Source organism: Venustampulla echinocandica (genome assembly GCF_003357145.1).
Source record: "Venustampulla echinocandica strain BP 5553 chromosome Unknown scaffold_7, whole genome shotgun sequence".
Lineage (NCBI taxonomy): Eukaryota > Fungi > Ascomycota > Leotiomycetes > Helotiales > Pleuroascaceae > Venustampulla > Venustampulla echinocandica.
The window spans coordinates 858,561-873,579 of record NW_022474212.1 but is presented as its reverse complement, the minus strand read 5'-3'; the positions used below and the strand labels follow the sequence as shown (position 1 = coordinate 873,579).

The 15,019-nt window shown below is 47.3% G+C and overlaps 7 protein-coding genes across 7 annotated transcripts; 5 read left to right on the top strand and 2 right to left on the bottom strand.

Annotated features, from left to right (window-relative positions):
• Positions 1-504: 504 nt before the first annotated feature.
• On the top strand, positions 505-1,530 carry BP5553_08223 (uncharacterized protein; the record flags this gene model as incomplete). Its single annotated transcript, XM_032016846.1, has 1 exon — positions 505-1,530. The coding sequence occupies one exon, from the start codon at positions 505-507 to the stop codon at positions 1,528-1,530; it is 1,026 nt and encodes a 341-aa protein (XP_031867137.1).
• Positions 1,531-1,792: 262 nt separating this feature from the next.
• On the bottom strand, positions 1,793-3,390 carry BP5553_08222 (Uncharacterized protein; the record flags this gene model as incomplete). The annotated part of the gene is made up of 5 exons (XM_032016845.1): positions 1,793-2,293; positions 2,385-2,475; positions 2,527-2,821; positions 2,879-3,029; positions 3,088-3,390. The coding sequence occupies 5 exons, from the start codon at positions 3,388-3,390 to the stop codon at positions 1,793-1,795; spliced, it is 1,341 nt and encodes a 446-aa protein (XP_031867136.1).
• Positions 3,391-3,932: 542 nt separating this feature from the next.
• Positions 3,933-5,301, top strand: BP5553_08221 (MFS monocarboxylate transporter-like protein; the record flags this gene model as incomplete). Its single annotated transcript, XM_032016844.1, has 3 exons — positions 3,933-4,472; positions 4,521-4,748; positions 4,807-5,301. 3 exons carry the CDS (start codon positions 3,933-3,935, stop codon positions 5,299-5,301), a joined length of 1,263 nt encoding a protein of 420 aa, XP_031867135.1.
• A 328-nt stretch (positions 5,302-5,629) lies between these two features.
• Positions 5,630-6,986, top strand: BP5553_08220 (Uncharacterized protein; the record flags this gene model as incomplete). The annotated part of the gene is made up of 2 exons (XM_032016843.1): positions 5,630-6,353; positions 6,409-6,986. 2 exons carry the CDS (start codon positions 5,630-5,632, stop codon positions 6,984-6,986), a joined length of 1,302 nt encoding a protein of 433 aa, XP_031867134.1.
• A 595-nt stretch (positions 6,987-7,581) lies between these two features.
• Positions 7,582-8,537, bottom strand: BP5553_08219 (NAD(P)-binding Rossmann-fold containing protein; the record flags this gene model as incomplete). Its single annotated transcript, XM_032016842.1, has 4 exons — positions 7,582-7,767; positions 7,845-8,001; positions 8,057-8,164; positions 8,236-8,537. The coding sequence occupies 4 exons, from the start codon at positions 8,535-8,537 to the stop codon at positions 7,582-7,584; spliced, it is 753 nt and encodes a 250-aa protein (XP_031867133.1).
• A 1,229-nt stretch (positions 8,538-9,766) lies between these two features.
• On the top strand, positions 9,767-11,884 carry BP5553_08218 (Uncharacterized protein; the record flags this gene model as incomplete). Its single annotated transcript, XM_032016841.1, has 5 exons — positions 9,767-10,117; positions 10,192-10,908; positions 10,962-11,106; positions 11,161-11,757; positions 11,841-11,884. 5 exons carry the CDS (start codon positions 9,767-9,769, stop codon positions 11,882-11,884), a joined length of 1,854 nt encoding a protein of 617 aa, XP_031867132.1.
• A 1,840-nt stretch (positions 11,885-13,724) lies between these two features.
• On the top strand, positions 13,725-14,985 carry BP5553_08217 (uncharacterized protein; the record flags this gene model as incomplete). The annotated part of the gene is made up of 5 exons (XM_032016840.1): positions 13,725-13,938; positions 13,993-14,060; positions 14,116-14,489; positions 14,538-14,602; positions 14,651-14,985. 5 exons carry the CDS (start codon positions 13,725-13,727, stop codon positions 14,983-14,985), a joined length of 1,056 nt encoding a protein of 351 aa, XP_031867131.1.
• Positions 14,986-15,019: the final 34 nt, after the last annotated feature.

Below are 15,019 nucleotides of genomic sequence, written 5' to 3'. Positions count from 1 at the left end.
GACGACAGGCTTGAAGGGTCCTGCAGGTTAGGGACGTGGTACTGGGGTGGGTGAACGTGGTGCAGGAAAGTCAATATGCAGCCACCGATATATTGGGTGTCGTAAAAAGGGAAGAAGGGAAATGATTGGTAGTTGAGAACAACACTGCACGTGGAGAAACTCCCGCATGAGTACCTATGTAGTATTCTCACTGAAGAGAACCCTTGGTGGACGTGGATGTGCGGCCAACTTGCTGCGAGTCTGCGAGATTGCGGCGAGACTTACAACCGAAGGAGCGTGAGTAGAGAAGAAAAGTAATAAAGCTTGTATTGACAATATTTCGCCGGGCGACTCCCCTGTACTCTAAGTCCGCGCCGAAGACAGAAGGAGATAAAACATATGACAAAGTAATATATGACCCCTTCATTTCGCCGATGAAAAGGTCATTTTTTACACCACCATCATTACTCTTCTGTCTTTGACCTCTGATCTCCGACCTCCCCGCAGAGTCAAAAATCTACAACAATGAAGTTCTTCAGAAGTCTCCTCATGTCCATCTCGGCAGCACCTCTCATCCACGCCCTTCCCTCCACGCGGACCACACCCCCAATCCACACAATCTTCCAATTCCCCAATCTTACGGCTTTGGAAAATGTGGCAACGCGTGGAAACGGAAACCTCCTCATAACAGCTACCAGTAGCAACTCCCTCTACCAACTCAACCCTCTGAGTCCGACTGGTTACATAACGGTAGCGACTATCCCTAACGTTACCTCTCTCCTCGGTATTGCCGAGTTCCAACCCGATGTCTTTGCCGTAGTTGCAGGGAATTTCACAACCGTACCTCCTCATACCAACCCGGGTACATATTCAATCTGGAAAGTGGATTTGTCTCGCTGCTATACACGTAATTGTGTTGGCAAAAAGACTAAAATCACAGATTTGCCAGAGGGCGGGCTTCTCAACGGGATGACACTGGTTGTGCCAGGATGTTCCACAGCACTTGTTGCAGATTCGTCAGTAGGAGTAATTTGGCGCGTCGACCTCCTCACAGGAGCATATAAGATTGCTGTTAACGACCCACTTACACAGGGACCGCCTGATGGCCTTCCCCTACCAATTGGTGTGAATGGCGTTCATACCTTTGGGAGCACCCTCTACTTCACCAACTTATTCCTCAATGGTGGATTCTACGCTCAAGTCCCAATCCATACTTCAGGGCCTAATATTGGCTTTGCCAGCGGCCCAGCCTCTCTCGTCGCTAATATAGGCACTGGAGATGATTTTGCTCTTGACAAGAAGGGCGTGGCGTATGTTGCTACCAATGCACAAGAGACAGTGGACCGAGTGAAAAGAGACGGGAGTTTTGCGGTTATTGCTGGCAGTTTTAACGACACAATTCTGGAAGGTTGTACTGCAGCCAGTTTTGGGAGAACGGCTTCGGACGGGGCCGTATTGTATGTGGTGACTAATGGAGGACTTGCGGGTCCGGTTCCAGGAACTTTCAGGGAAGGTGGAAAGGTCGTTGCTCTTGACACTACAAGGCTTTAGAAAGTGAGGAGCCTTCATAGGAGTATGCAGGCTAGATACACAATTTTCCTACCAACCCGAGAAGAGCACGGCTCATATAAAATGTCATCTCGCAATGAGGATTTACTTTATATTCTGACTATTAAATGCTGCGTTATTCTACTCATTCCTCGCGCTTAGCCGTATCTCAACACAAATCCCATGGATGATCTAGCATATTCTGTGTCAGTGACGCAGTTGCTTCGCGAGCGATAGTGGGAGCATTGCTACCTAAGAATTGAAATCACAGACTCGCTTGTACCTGCACAACTTGCTGTTCTGAATCTCTCTGGGGAAAGACCTGCATGGAATTGGCGAAGCCTATGACTTTGATCGGTCCTTGATAAATGGATGCTAGCTTGCGGAGTTTCAAGATATGATGAACCTGTAGGAATTGACTGTCTCCCTTGGTTTGTCGCAAAGGCCGAACAAGCATGCCGTTCGGATACTGTGGCTCAAACACCGCGTTGTCATCCTCCCAATCCCACAGACCTGATTTTTCGCGATAGTAGTGTGGGAGTCCGTCCACTTCTATTAGGTTATGAGTTTGGCGTGCATTTTTGGCGTGGATTGTTTGGTATGAGCCGTCAATCCCCACAGCGATTGCGCAATGCCATGGTGTTCTCGGGAATTCGTTACTCTTTTGAATTATGAGAGGTATGGATAGCTTGACTGCGCCGCTTGATGGGTGGATTGAAAGGCGCACAAACCCAGGGCACCGATCTTGAATAAGCTTTGTGAAAGACTACTCGAGTAATGCGATGTAAGCGAGTCATTCCCCGGTCAAGGACAAAATTAATTCGGACGTTCCGAAAAGGAGAATTGAGGCAACTTACTTCTGCTCGAATCATCATTCCAAGCGCAACCCTTTTCACGCACTTGCGGTATTGTTGGCCGCTCAATGTGTTTTTCGCAACCGGGCTATATCTAAGGACTCTATTAGCACATTGTCAATGCGCACTTCTTTCAAAGACTCACCTCAAGTCCGTCTCCAAAAATCGAATGAATCCGCAATACGTCATTAGTGTATCCGGGTCTGTCTTTATCATGTCACGTACCTCCTCTTCCATTTGAGCGTAGCCTTGAAATAGCTTCAATCGGCACGTCTCAACCAAGCTCAGATAGAGCTCTTTAGTCATCTTCTCCTCCTTCACCAAGTCTAAAATATCCATGACTCTTAGCATTTTGATTCCGGAGAATCCCTTGCTCGAAAGAATGCTCATTAGTCCCTCGCTATATGCCCATGTGTCCTCGTCCGAAATCCCAACAAGATCTGGATAAAATCAGCAGATGAACAGACATCTACAGTGGTCAGAGGTTGGAGGGATACCGTCAAATACGAGACCATCTGTGGCGATAGTTACTTCAGCGCCAGGTAAATAGACTTTGCGAATCTCCTTGCACATTGTATTCAGTCTCGCCAATGCCAACACTTCTCCGAGATCAGGCAACCGCCCAATGACTTTGTCAACCGTATTGATCTGGGACGCAAAATATCAAAATTTGAGTTTCAGGAGTTCCGAGTCAACTTCTACTCACACTTTTCCATGGAAAAGCTGGAAGGATCATCTTCACTACTTGGTTTGCAGCGACCTGCTTGGATACCATATCGAAAAATTTCTCGGTCCCAAGCCAATTTGGTTGCTCACGGCCGTCCGCGGTTTTGCAATTCTTGCCATAGCTTTCCAAGATATCCAAAATATGGTTGGTAATGGCAAGATTCTGAGAATGAGGTACAGTCTTGGCCTCTGCTGCCTTTGAATTCTCCAAATAAAGCAGTCCCCACAACCACTGGTAAGCGGGGAATTCACTCAATACCCTCCGAAGTGTTGAAAAAGGCATTTCTTTGGTCCTCATATCCAGAGCAACTGTAGAAAGCAAGGCTGGTATTGTTGTTGCTTATGATTGCTAGCGAGGGTATCAGATGAAGCCTGCCTCGATTTGAAGGGCCGAAGGCCCCCTCCCGTTCGTGGAATTTTGCCGAATGTTGGCTAACCCTTCCGCGAGCAGGTAGCAATCACCAGTCGTAGGTGCTTACAGTGCCCATGTTCATCTTTGACTTACAGGAGGGTGCTCAGGGTTCAAGTGTAAGACCTGCCTGGGGTGTGGTTGATAAAACAGTCATGCAGAGATGGAAGCTGCGAGGCAGGCCAGGATTCAGAGAGAAAACAATCCGACAGAGGGTCTGGCTGATAGGGTCATGCGTAGTTGCAGACTGCAGTGCGACAGCGGGGTTGAAGACAGCGCGGTTACTGGAATCACACTATCGCAAATATATTTCTACTTCTGTGGTAATTCTGCTGTCTGCTTTTCTCCTCGTCACGGTCTGCGTATCCTTTAAATTGTGAAAATACGAAAAGACACAACACAACTCGGCGCCGAAAATGGGACAACTAGAGGAGTCAAATTCAACTAGTGACGAAGTTGAGGTTGAGTCCGGTGGTTCGACTTCACCTGAAGAACAAGTCATATTTGATCGAGGACTCACCGCTTGGCTCCAGGTTCTAGTTGGCCATCTTTTGGTTATAAATGGATTTGGGTATATATCATCGTTCGGGCTCTTTCAATCGCATTGGGTACAATCTCTGGAAAGATCTTCCTCAGATATCGCTTGGGTCGGCTCGCTCCAAATGTTTCTCCTCTTCTTCGTTGGCACTTTTTCAGGTCGAGCAATGGATGCAGGTTACTTCCGGTCTTTGATTATTGCTGGTTCCGCGCTTCAACTTATCGGCACCTTTGCCACCTCGGTAGCAACCGCATATTGGCAACTTATCTTGGCACAAGGCATTATTCAAGGGCTGGGCAATGGTCTATTATTTACGCCTCTCGTTGCTTTGGTTTCAGTATACTTTCTCAAAAGGCGAACCCTGGCTTTAGGCCTGGCCGCTTGTGGTGCACCTGTTGGTGGGGTAATATTTCCAGTTGTGAGACGCCCCTCGGATATCCCAATTACCTTTGCTAATTGTCATCAGGTCCTGCGTCAACTTGAAGGTCACCTTAGTTTCGGTTGGATTGTCAGGATCATGGGCTTCGTAATCCTCTTCAACACGGCTCTTGTCCTCGTTCTCGCTCGTCCCCGAGTTACAGTTAAGGCTTCAAGACCGCTTGCGGAATGGGCGGCTTTCAAAGAAGTCCCCTACGTACTTTTTGCTACTGGAATATTTTTCACCATCTGGGGTATATACATTGCCTATTTTTATGTAAGACTTTTAAGTCTTCTCTGCAATCACTCTCAGAAAGAATCTAACCAGAGTCTAGACAGCAACATTCGGCCGGAACGTGATCCATGTTTCCTCCACTACCTCATACACCTTCCTTATGGTTCTAAATGGCGTCGGCATTCCCGGACGCCTCATCCCGGCTCTTCTCGCAGACCGATACTTTGGAACGTTCAACACCTTGCTCTTTTTTGTGGCGGCGGCTGGGATCTTGCTGTTTAGTTGGATGGCAGTGGAGAAACTTGACGGATTCACGGCCTTTCTCGTGGTGTATGGATTCTGCGCGAATGCAGTTCAGACACTTTTCCCCTCTACTCTCGCAGGGTTAACAAAGGACATCACCAAGATGGGAGTAAGGACAGGGATGGTATTCACCGTTGGCAGCATCGCTTGCTTGACAAGTGCTCCAATCGCGGGTCGGCTCATTGATATCGAAGATGGCAGCTACCGAGGTGCGCAAGCCTTCGGCGGCACAACGGTGTTCTTGGGCGTTGCTTTTCTTCTTTCAGCACGTCTAGCACAGCGGGATGGATAAGTGGTTGCATTGCATGAAACTCAAATCATAGAATACCTCTGCATATTTAGCCGGCAATTCAGAACCCTGCTCAGAATGTAGGTACCGTCATGCAATCAGGTTTGGCCGCTCTTGTACAGGTTCTGTTGAGGTTCTTGGCCGCTTTTCCAAAGCAATTTTGTAACTTGCAGTATTTATTAGAAGGAAGTCATAGCGGAGAGAGTTCTTGGGAATCTAATGAGCTTGTTTACTGGATTTGCATCAGTATATTTGAAGCGCTTCTTGCACCGCCGACTTTGAAATTTTCGGAAGTTCACATCATCCTCGGAGCATTCCCGATATCCTGAAAATGGCAACATCAACGACTGTGGCTCTTCTGCTTGGGATTTTTGCCAGCGTGGCGTGTGCCAGTGCGAATACTTTGCAGAATAACTCCAACTCTAAGTTTCATCCTGTAGCGAAGACCTGTGGTCCATCAACCGCCAAAATCGCCTGCGTGTATCGTTATGGCACCCTTCTTCCACCATCCTTCTCACGGGATCAGCTTCCAACCGTTGGTTACACTGGTACTCTAGTTCCGGACGATCCATCGTGGAACCTCGTGGTGGATGCAGATTTCGTGATCTTCGACGAGAAACGTGGACTTGAAGTACTTGGCGCAGCACCTACAATTCAGAAAAAATACATTGATGTTTTGAACGTGATTCACGAAGCACCGATCTATGTTCCCGATCTGAACAAACTTTTTGTTACTCAAGATGGCCCTCCCGGAAACCTGTCCAATCTTGTCATTGACCTCAATTATGACCCACCAACGGTCGCGTCTTTCGTGACGGATCCTCCAGTCTATCAGCCCACTGGTGGCATCCTTCACGACAACATGATCTACTGGGCTATTCAAGGCAACAACGTCTCTTTACCCAATGGCTTGAAGCAACGTCCAGGGGTTGTCCGCGTGGACCCAAAGACGCTCAAGGCAGAATGGTTAATAAACAACTTCTACGGATTCTTTTTCGGGGGACTGAATGACTTGACAGTCGATCCAAACGGTGACATTTGGTTTACTGATAGCGGTAAGCAATCTTTTCGACATTTCTCTTGAAGCCGCAAAGTTAAGAATCTTGATAGATTATGCATTTGGTCTCGGACTTGCCGACAACTCAAATCAGCTCCAACTCGCCACCTACCGGTTTCGACCTTCCACAGGCGAGATTAATGTAGTTGATACCTCATTGGAACACCCTAACGGCATAGTGTTCTCCCGCGATGGCAAAACAGTTTACATCTCAGATACAGGACTAGAAACAGTTGGCCCAGTTGCTAGTAAAGGCGCGTATGACTACCCAATACGAATTTACTTTACCTCAACTCTTGCTCGCAACATCTACGCGTTCGATGTCAATTACACACCAAAAGGAGCCTACTTAACCGGAAAACGTAGTATCTTTCAATCCTTGGAAGGTAGCCCCGATGGGTTGAAAGTGGCCGCAAATGGCTACTTGGTTGTGGGCTCAGGTCTTTCAAACGGGGCAGATATTTTGGACGGGGATGGATCTCTGATTGCCAGGATTCAGACAGACCACCCTGTCGAAAATGTAGCTTTCACTGGGAAGGATTTGAAAACCGTATTCCTGACGGGCATCGGTGGGATCACGAGGGTTCAGTGGAACCTAACTGGCCCAGATCCTAACAAGTTTTTTGTGTAATCCAACATTTACAGGAGCCTTAACCGAATAATATATGACTTTAAGTATATGCGGATTCTCCGATTCATACTTGTTGTTAGGAAGGTAATAGTAACACACTTGCATATGGCCGTTCCTTCTCGTACACGAGCCGGAAGATCCCATTCCATCTATGCAGCGGCATCTCCAATATTCTGCATGTCAGATCAAACCCAGCCGACACAATATTAAGCAAGCTCTGAGAACTTGCGGGGGTGTCTGCTATTTAATGCCCCAAGGCTTGTTATGCCATGTGAGTGGTTTGATGCCCTCGTCGACTATTCTTTAAACTTCCTGGCCGGCGAGGCAAACTCATCGGCATGACTTCTCGACGGCATACAGATTAAACACAGCTCATTGACTTTGAAATCAATTGTCAACATTCATTTGGGTTTGAAACCTTTTCTCCAATATTGGACGTTTTCAGAATTCTTTCAACCGCTTAAATCGTAAGTAATGTGTAATGTTGTGTCAATTCGTTCTAGTTGCAATAGTGACTAAAGCAGCAGCGGTGTAATTTACACGAGCTTTGAATCCGCCATCTGCCCAATTGGTAGTTTCGATGCTAGTAAGCCCCTTACCAAGGGCAAATCTCCCCGTCGTATTGATTCAGGCCTTCGCTGTGCTCCCATCCCGCCACGCGAATATTTACAAACTTGCCGTTGAACTCCTTTCCGTGACTCTGAATTGCCTCGAGCGTGGCCTTTGCGCCGGTCTCCACGTCGAGATCTGCAGCCGATCCTCCGAGATCAGTTCGAAGCCACTGCGTGCCGCAAGATTAGCTCGAATTCTCCGTGCACCATCTTCTCGGAAATTCTTCAGAGAATGAGAGTTACTTACTCCTGGACTGATTGCAAGAAAAGTGAATCCTTCCTCAGCATAGTTCAGCGCATATTGAACGGTCAGCATATTCAAAGCTGCTTTCGATACTTTGTATGCTGGGACGGCCATCATGCTGTACTTAGATGCTGTAGTGATGGAGCCAACTGTGGTAGAACTGTGAGCATTAGATTTTCGTATCCCTAATAGTTGTACTTTCAATAATTTCTCACATATTGGCAACCTTCTTCTCTGTGCCTTTCTTCAAGAGCGGAAGAAAGGTACTCGTGACAACATGAGCACTCGTGACATTGGTATGAAGCATGGAGTCGAGGTCGGTCCTTTAAGAATGTCAGCAGAAGCCACGTCACTGTGCCACTGGAGAGTAAGATTATGAGAAGAGACTAATAACATTTTGTCAATGCCCTCTGACATCCAATTAATAACTCCGGCATTATTAATGAGCACATCAAGGCCTTTGTCACCCAGCAAGGTTGCCACCTTTGCTTCGGCTTCTTCCACACTAGATCGACTCTCCACATCGAGCTTCACATATTTGACTAGGCCTTGGGAGTTCTCGATTAGCTCATTCAAAGGGGGGGCGGGGTCGTCACGAGCGGTCGCAAAGACGGTATGTCCTTTCTTCGAAAGCTCCGTTGCCAGAGCCAGGCCAAGGCCTCGGGAGCAGCCAGTGATGAGGAAGGTGCTTGGCATAGTTGTTTTGGGGGATGTCAGATCTTCTTCTCGAGCAAAAAAAAACCGATGTGCTTCTGGCTTGCAGTGGGATCTGCTGTTAAATTCGAGTTGGATGCTCAGATCTCTGCGTTGGCGGGCTGGCTAGGGAGTTGGATGGTAAGTTGGTGTTAGACCTGTATATAGCCGGGGTCCCCCCCCCCCCCCCCTATCCTTTACTCTAATCCAGTCCCCCAATCACTGATCTTTTTGATCCAACAGTTGGTTACTCGGTACGCCCTTCCATCGCTCACCGTTCCTGAGCCGTAAGTGAAGGGAAATTCCGGTCGAGAAGCGAGCGGCTTCTAGCTACACGCAGGACGGATTCCCCACGAATTGGAGTTTCTCCGGATGCCTTGCCTAGGCACACTCCACAAGTCGGAAACGCCCCTGTGAAAGAAAACCGAACCATTTTACACAAACATGAATATGGCGTTGCTGGGTATTTGGAATATACGATGGCACCAATGAAAAACCTTCCAGATCACTGTTGGAACTTGGCTTACATCACAATCCTTGACCGAACTCCCCGCCCCTTCCTAACATTCAGATCCCGGAGTTGCTTAGATAGAATAACCGTTTAGTCACTTTCATTAGAACATTTGCTAAAGGCACTGTTACGAGAAGCGATGTATTGATAGGTATGGCCGCACGGGTATGGGTACTCGGAATGGAAATTGCTGACTAGTATCGGGGGTGCCCTGCTGTCGAACTTTTTTGGTGCTTCCGTAATGTGTCCTAACTAGGCAACAAACTGTTAATTAACCACACATACTTGAGGGCTTATGAAGGGCTTTTTCCAAGCCAAAGAGATTGGATCGACAAGAAGAAAGCCCCAGCCTCGCTTTATTTCGTGGTGTGAAAAGCGACTTGCATCTCTATTATCCATTCAAAAGCCTAGAAAGACGCCGTAGAGGCGAGGAGCGAGATCTTTCATGTACGATCCCACAACAAGGGACATAAAGTGGTTGAATATTGGTTAGGACCGTGGTATTTCCTTTCCATCCATGCCACAGCTTTTGACCACGATCCTCGAGACGGAGCAGCCCGTTGTTGTAGTATTTCCAATTTTAGAAGTTAAGCTTACTGATTTTCTTTTCTCTAGACGCTTTTTTCTCAAATAGATATCCAAAGTACAGACACCATTGACGGGGTCAAGCAAGTTCTCGGGCGAATACTCCCCTCGTTTTCATTCCTAAACGATTTCCATTATGAGTTTCGCCCTAAGAATTCTTGTTGTTTTATTGGCACCATTAGCAGCCCTAAGTGCTCCTCCACCACAAAATACAGTCAAAGCCAGACATCTTTCAGGTTCCTCGTTTGGAGTTCCTGGGGATGCCTCTTATGATTACGTGATTATAGGAGGTGGGAATGCGGGATTGACTTTAGCGGCTCGACTTTCAAAGAAAAATACAGTGGCAGTTATTGAGGCAGGAAGCTTCTATGAAATCGACAATGGTAATATCAGTCAAGTTCCAGCCTTTGATGCTTACTTCACTGGCAAAGATCACAATGATTTCAACCCATTAATCGATTGGGGGTTCTTGACAACACCTCAGAATGTAAGTTCAACAATCCACCAGCTTAACTCGATGCCTTGCTACATCACAGTGTATGTTGCTGATTAGCGTTGTAGGAATTGTTGAACGCTACGGCTCACTTCGCCAGAGGCAAGACGCTTGGAGGCTGCACCGCCAGAAATTATATGGCCTACCACCGCGCGACGAAACAGACATATCAGAAATGGGCAGATGATGTTGGCGATCAAAGTTATTCGTTCGATCAGTGGTTGCCATTTTTCGAGAAGAGTATTCACTATACACCGCCGGACCCACACAAGAGAGCGGCAAATGCGACTCCGGCAGTTGACTTGAAACCCCTAGCGACTGGCGGTCCTTTGTCTGTCACTTTCTCAAATTACGCGCAGGCGGGAGCTTCCTGGGTTGAAAAGGGGTTCCGAGAAATTGGAATCAGTTCTATACTGGGATTCACGAGCGGGAATCTTCTAGGATCCTCCTATATACTAGGGACGATAAACGCAAAGACGCAGCTTCGAGATTCCTCCGAAACATCTTTTTTGGCATCGGCTCTAGATAGTGAAAATCTGAGCGTGTACATATCATCCCTAGCCAAAAGGATCTTCTTCGACGACAAGAAAACTGCGGTTGGTGTTCAAGTAGATACCGGAGGACGTTTGTACACCTTGTCTGCGAAAAGGGAGGTCATCGTGTCTGCGGGTGCTTTTCAGTCGCCGCAGCTCCTTATGGTCTCTGGTGTCGGCCCAGAAGCTAATTTGAAGAAGCACAACATTCCTGTCGTGGCAGCCAGACCCGGGGTTGGCCAGAACATGTGGGTGAGTACTTTTTGTTCCACTACTCATCTTCCCGCTCACAAGGTGCCTACTAGGATCACGTTCTAATGGGAATTACTTACCGCATGAACATCATAACCGCTTCATCTCTAGGAGAGCCAGACTTTCTTCTGGATGCTGAGCGAAGGTACAGGGAGGATCAGTCAGGTATTCTGACCAATGCGGGTGGAGATTGGCTAGGTGAGCATTGTTGTTCTAAAATTCAACTGCTATGCTAATAGAGCTTGGTACCAGCATTTGAAAAGACGCCAGCCAATTTGCGAGCTTCCTTCTCTAACTCAACTCAAGCCAAGCTTGCCCAAGTTCCTGCTGACTGGCCGGAAATCGAATACCTTAGCATGTCGGGGTTCTTGGGTTTCCAGGAAAATTTCATTCGCGATAGCCCGGCTGATGGATATAACTATGCAACAGTTTCCACTGCTTTGGTAGCTCCCTTTTCCAGAGGGACAATCGACATAGTGTCCGACGACATGAATGATGCTCCACTCATCGATCCTAGATGGCTTTCCGACCCCGCAGACCGAGAAGTTTTGCTAGCAGGATTCAAACGGGTAAGGCAGCTATTCAATACCACCTCAATGCAGCCCGTCTTGATTGGATCTGAATACTTCCCCGGGGAGCATGTCCAGACCGATGATGAAATTATCGCACACATGAGGAAAGCATCCAGCACTGTCTTCCATCCCGCAGCCACTTGTGCAATGGGACGTAGCAGCGATCCAAATGCGGTGGTCGACTCCAAGGCAAAGGTTATTGGTGTGAAAAACTTAAGAGTTGTCGACGCCTCAGCCTTTCCTTTCCTTCCTCCCGGACATCCAATGGCCACCGTTTGTAAGTAACGAACAGGATCCCCCCCCCTCCGCTCAATACCTCCCTTGTTAAGTGATGCTAACATGCGCGCGACGCTTCAATAGATGCCCTTGCAGAGAAAATTGCTGATGATATCCTTAATTCTTGATGTTGTGTATTAATGTTATGTACTATAAAAATCACCTACATTGGTAAACAGCACAGAGTAGACAAAAATAGAGCCTATAGAAAAGAATATCATACTTTCAACTGCTTCTACTGCCGGTTTGTTGTAGACTTTGGTCATGGCACTATGATCTACTAAGAATAGTCATGAGATATCTCGTACAAGCACAAGTATTACATAGCTAAAAGCGCCAAAGTGACATTGTACGGTTCTGCACATTCCTATAGATAGTTTGAAGTCGCTCCTCTCACCTCGTACGATCTGGCCTATATCACCTCCATATTAACACATGTCAATGAACATAAAACCAGTGGAACACATCTGCGGGGAATCCGACAATATTGCCTATTTTTAAGTTTACCTTAGTAAGAAATTTAACGCTTGTCTAATCAATAATAATATGTGCTAAAAACCTAATTATTTCTCTTACCCGAAGTCAGCAGCTACAGGGAGGTGAAACTGCTCGTCAGATTACCGTCGTATTCGGTGAGTCTTCCTAGAAGGAATCGCATCAGACAACCGCTTTTTCGTGCGACGATGGGTAGAGACCGAGTCGCGCTGCGATTCTAGCCCACCAACTACCAAATCGAGCGGCTTGAACCTCACTTACGGTCTTACCCCCCCACACGACGCAAACGAGCCAACGAATCAAGGACTCGAGGTGAGCCATCTCTGCCCGATGGCTGTGCCGTTGGAAGACAACCAACACATCCCGGCGGCCAACAAACACATCGCGAACGGGAAAATCCGGTGACGAGTGTGGAGGATCTCCCGCCGAGCCGCAGACGGTTCCTCCATATATGCCAATATTGCAATGCAGTCAGGGAGACGGGGGTTGAGTCCCTGTAAATCGAGGGGTATCCTGCTATTGGTTGGATATCTGCTCCCCACAGAGCGGAAGACGCCTGCGAGTCTGTGCTTCGACCAAGCTTCTGGTGCTTCGTCCCGCCCCGACTTAGCGTCAGGGTGTTTTCCGGGGGCGAGCAAGGGATTATGCAGTCAGGGCCTCGTTCCCGCGCAGCGGTGCTAAGCGAGGGTGATCATCGACCGTTGAAAAGCATTATGTTTGTGGCATTGAAGGAAAGTTACACAATTACAATTGTTGACTAAACTTAGGTGGCGTCGTAGGCTTAATTCCCCCATACGACTGTAAAACACCCCGGCTAAGTTCAGGGATCTTTGAATCGAAGGACACCCCAACAGTAAGGACATCCGATTCCGATCCTCGACAGAACCAACTTAAAAGGTGTTTTAAGCATATTCCTTAATTGTTTCATTTGACTCGCTAAGAAGAGCATCCGTAGCGATGGTGGATTTTACGAGTAACGGTCCAATCAAAGTCTTTACTTCGAAAAAGGATATTTACGAGGTGTAGGCTGCTGTGTAACTGCCATCGTTAAATAGGGTCCAGCCTTCCCCACCTCCAAAAAAGATGACTTGCTGGATTGGAAACCTTGTCAGCTGCAAGTCTCTGCAGTCATTCGGCTTTTTCCAAATAGATACCTAATGCAACTTTCATGGTCGATGAGGGTCGAGGATGAAGCCCCCTTCCCCTAAACCGCGGTGCCATCTGTCCGCATTGGTGGGTTGCAATCAGTTGCGTGACTTGGCACTCTCTGAAGCAGACGGCGTAGAAGCCGACCAAAACAATAGATGGCTCTTCGGAAACAGTCTATCTTTGGAGAATTTCACAGGAAGAGCGGAGACTTAGTCTCTTGGAAGGGTTCCTTATCTTCATCTTGGGGCGACTTGCATAATAATTAGACACAAAACCCACTTTTTCGTACTTTAGCACACCGACTGTCGAATTGGTCGAGCAAAAATGTCTTCAGAAGCACCACCAGGCGTGGATTTGAGAGATGATAGAAGCCAGTATATTCATGCGGCGGTGGGGACTTGCATAGGGCTTGCGGCTATTGGCCTCATTGCCCGACTCTACTGTCGAAGAGTGATGAAGCTCGCGTTGAGCGCCTCCGATTATTTTATCATTGCGGGATTTTTGGCAGCCTTGGGGGAATGCGGTCTTGTCTTTGCCAGTAGGAATATCCTACCTACTCTAAAACCTTTGCGCTAACGAAATAATTTCATAGGCATTCAGGTTGGATTTGGAAGACATGTGGAAACGGTGACGCCCGCGCAGTTAGAAACGTTCTTGAAGGTAAATGGACAGGACTTTTCAATGACGAAAAATAGGCTGACTATTCATAAACTAGATCTTTTTCGCCGCAGAGATCTTCTACGTTTTACCCATTACACTGACAAAGATCTCAATTCTATTGCTATACAAATCCTTATTCCCATCCAAAGAAATTGCAATTGCCGTCTATATCACTGGGGCAATGGTCCTCGCATGGGCTACGGCATGTATCTTCGGAGTCATATTCAGTTGTATTCCCGTCCAAGGATTTTGGGATTTGACTCTTCATGCTAAATGTATTGATTCAACCAAGTTTTTCATAGGAAATGCAATCCCTAACATATTCACCGACACCTGCATTCTTTTGATTCCTGTGAAGAGTGTATGGCAGCTACAGTTTTCGAAGCAGAAGAAGGTTGTGGTCTCAGGCATGTTTCTACTCGGTGGCTTGTAAGTATTTTCCCAATTCAGACACAACTTACTTGCTCACGATTACAGCGTTATTGTCGCAAGTATTCTTCGACTTGTGCTACTTTTCAACGAAGACTTGAAGGATCCTACATGTAAGTAATCTGATAGTCCGTATCGGCCGAGATAGTAACTTGTAGTAGGGGGTTTGGTGAATGCTTTCACGTGGTCCAACATCGAGGTCGATATCGCGGTTTTGAGCGCTTGTTTGCCCACCCTTAGACCTCTGTTCCAGAAGGTTTGGCCTTCTTCAATGGTTACCGTTGGTGGCACAAAGGACCGCCAGTTTCCGAGCGATTACTCGAATATATCCCGTAAGAACCAGTCATCTCAGGGAGAAGAATTCACCTCTCTTCGCAACGCCATCTCGCAGGATAACTCGATCTTCGCACAAGGGCGAGGACGCGACGAATACATGATGAAAGGTATCACTGTTAAGAGGGAATTTTCCACGGTTAGTAATGAGGCGGAAGTTTAGATATGTAGAACGGTGGTTGAAGACTTGGGGGGGG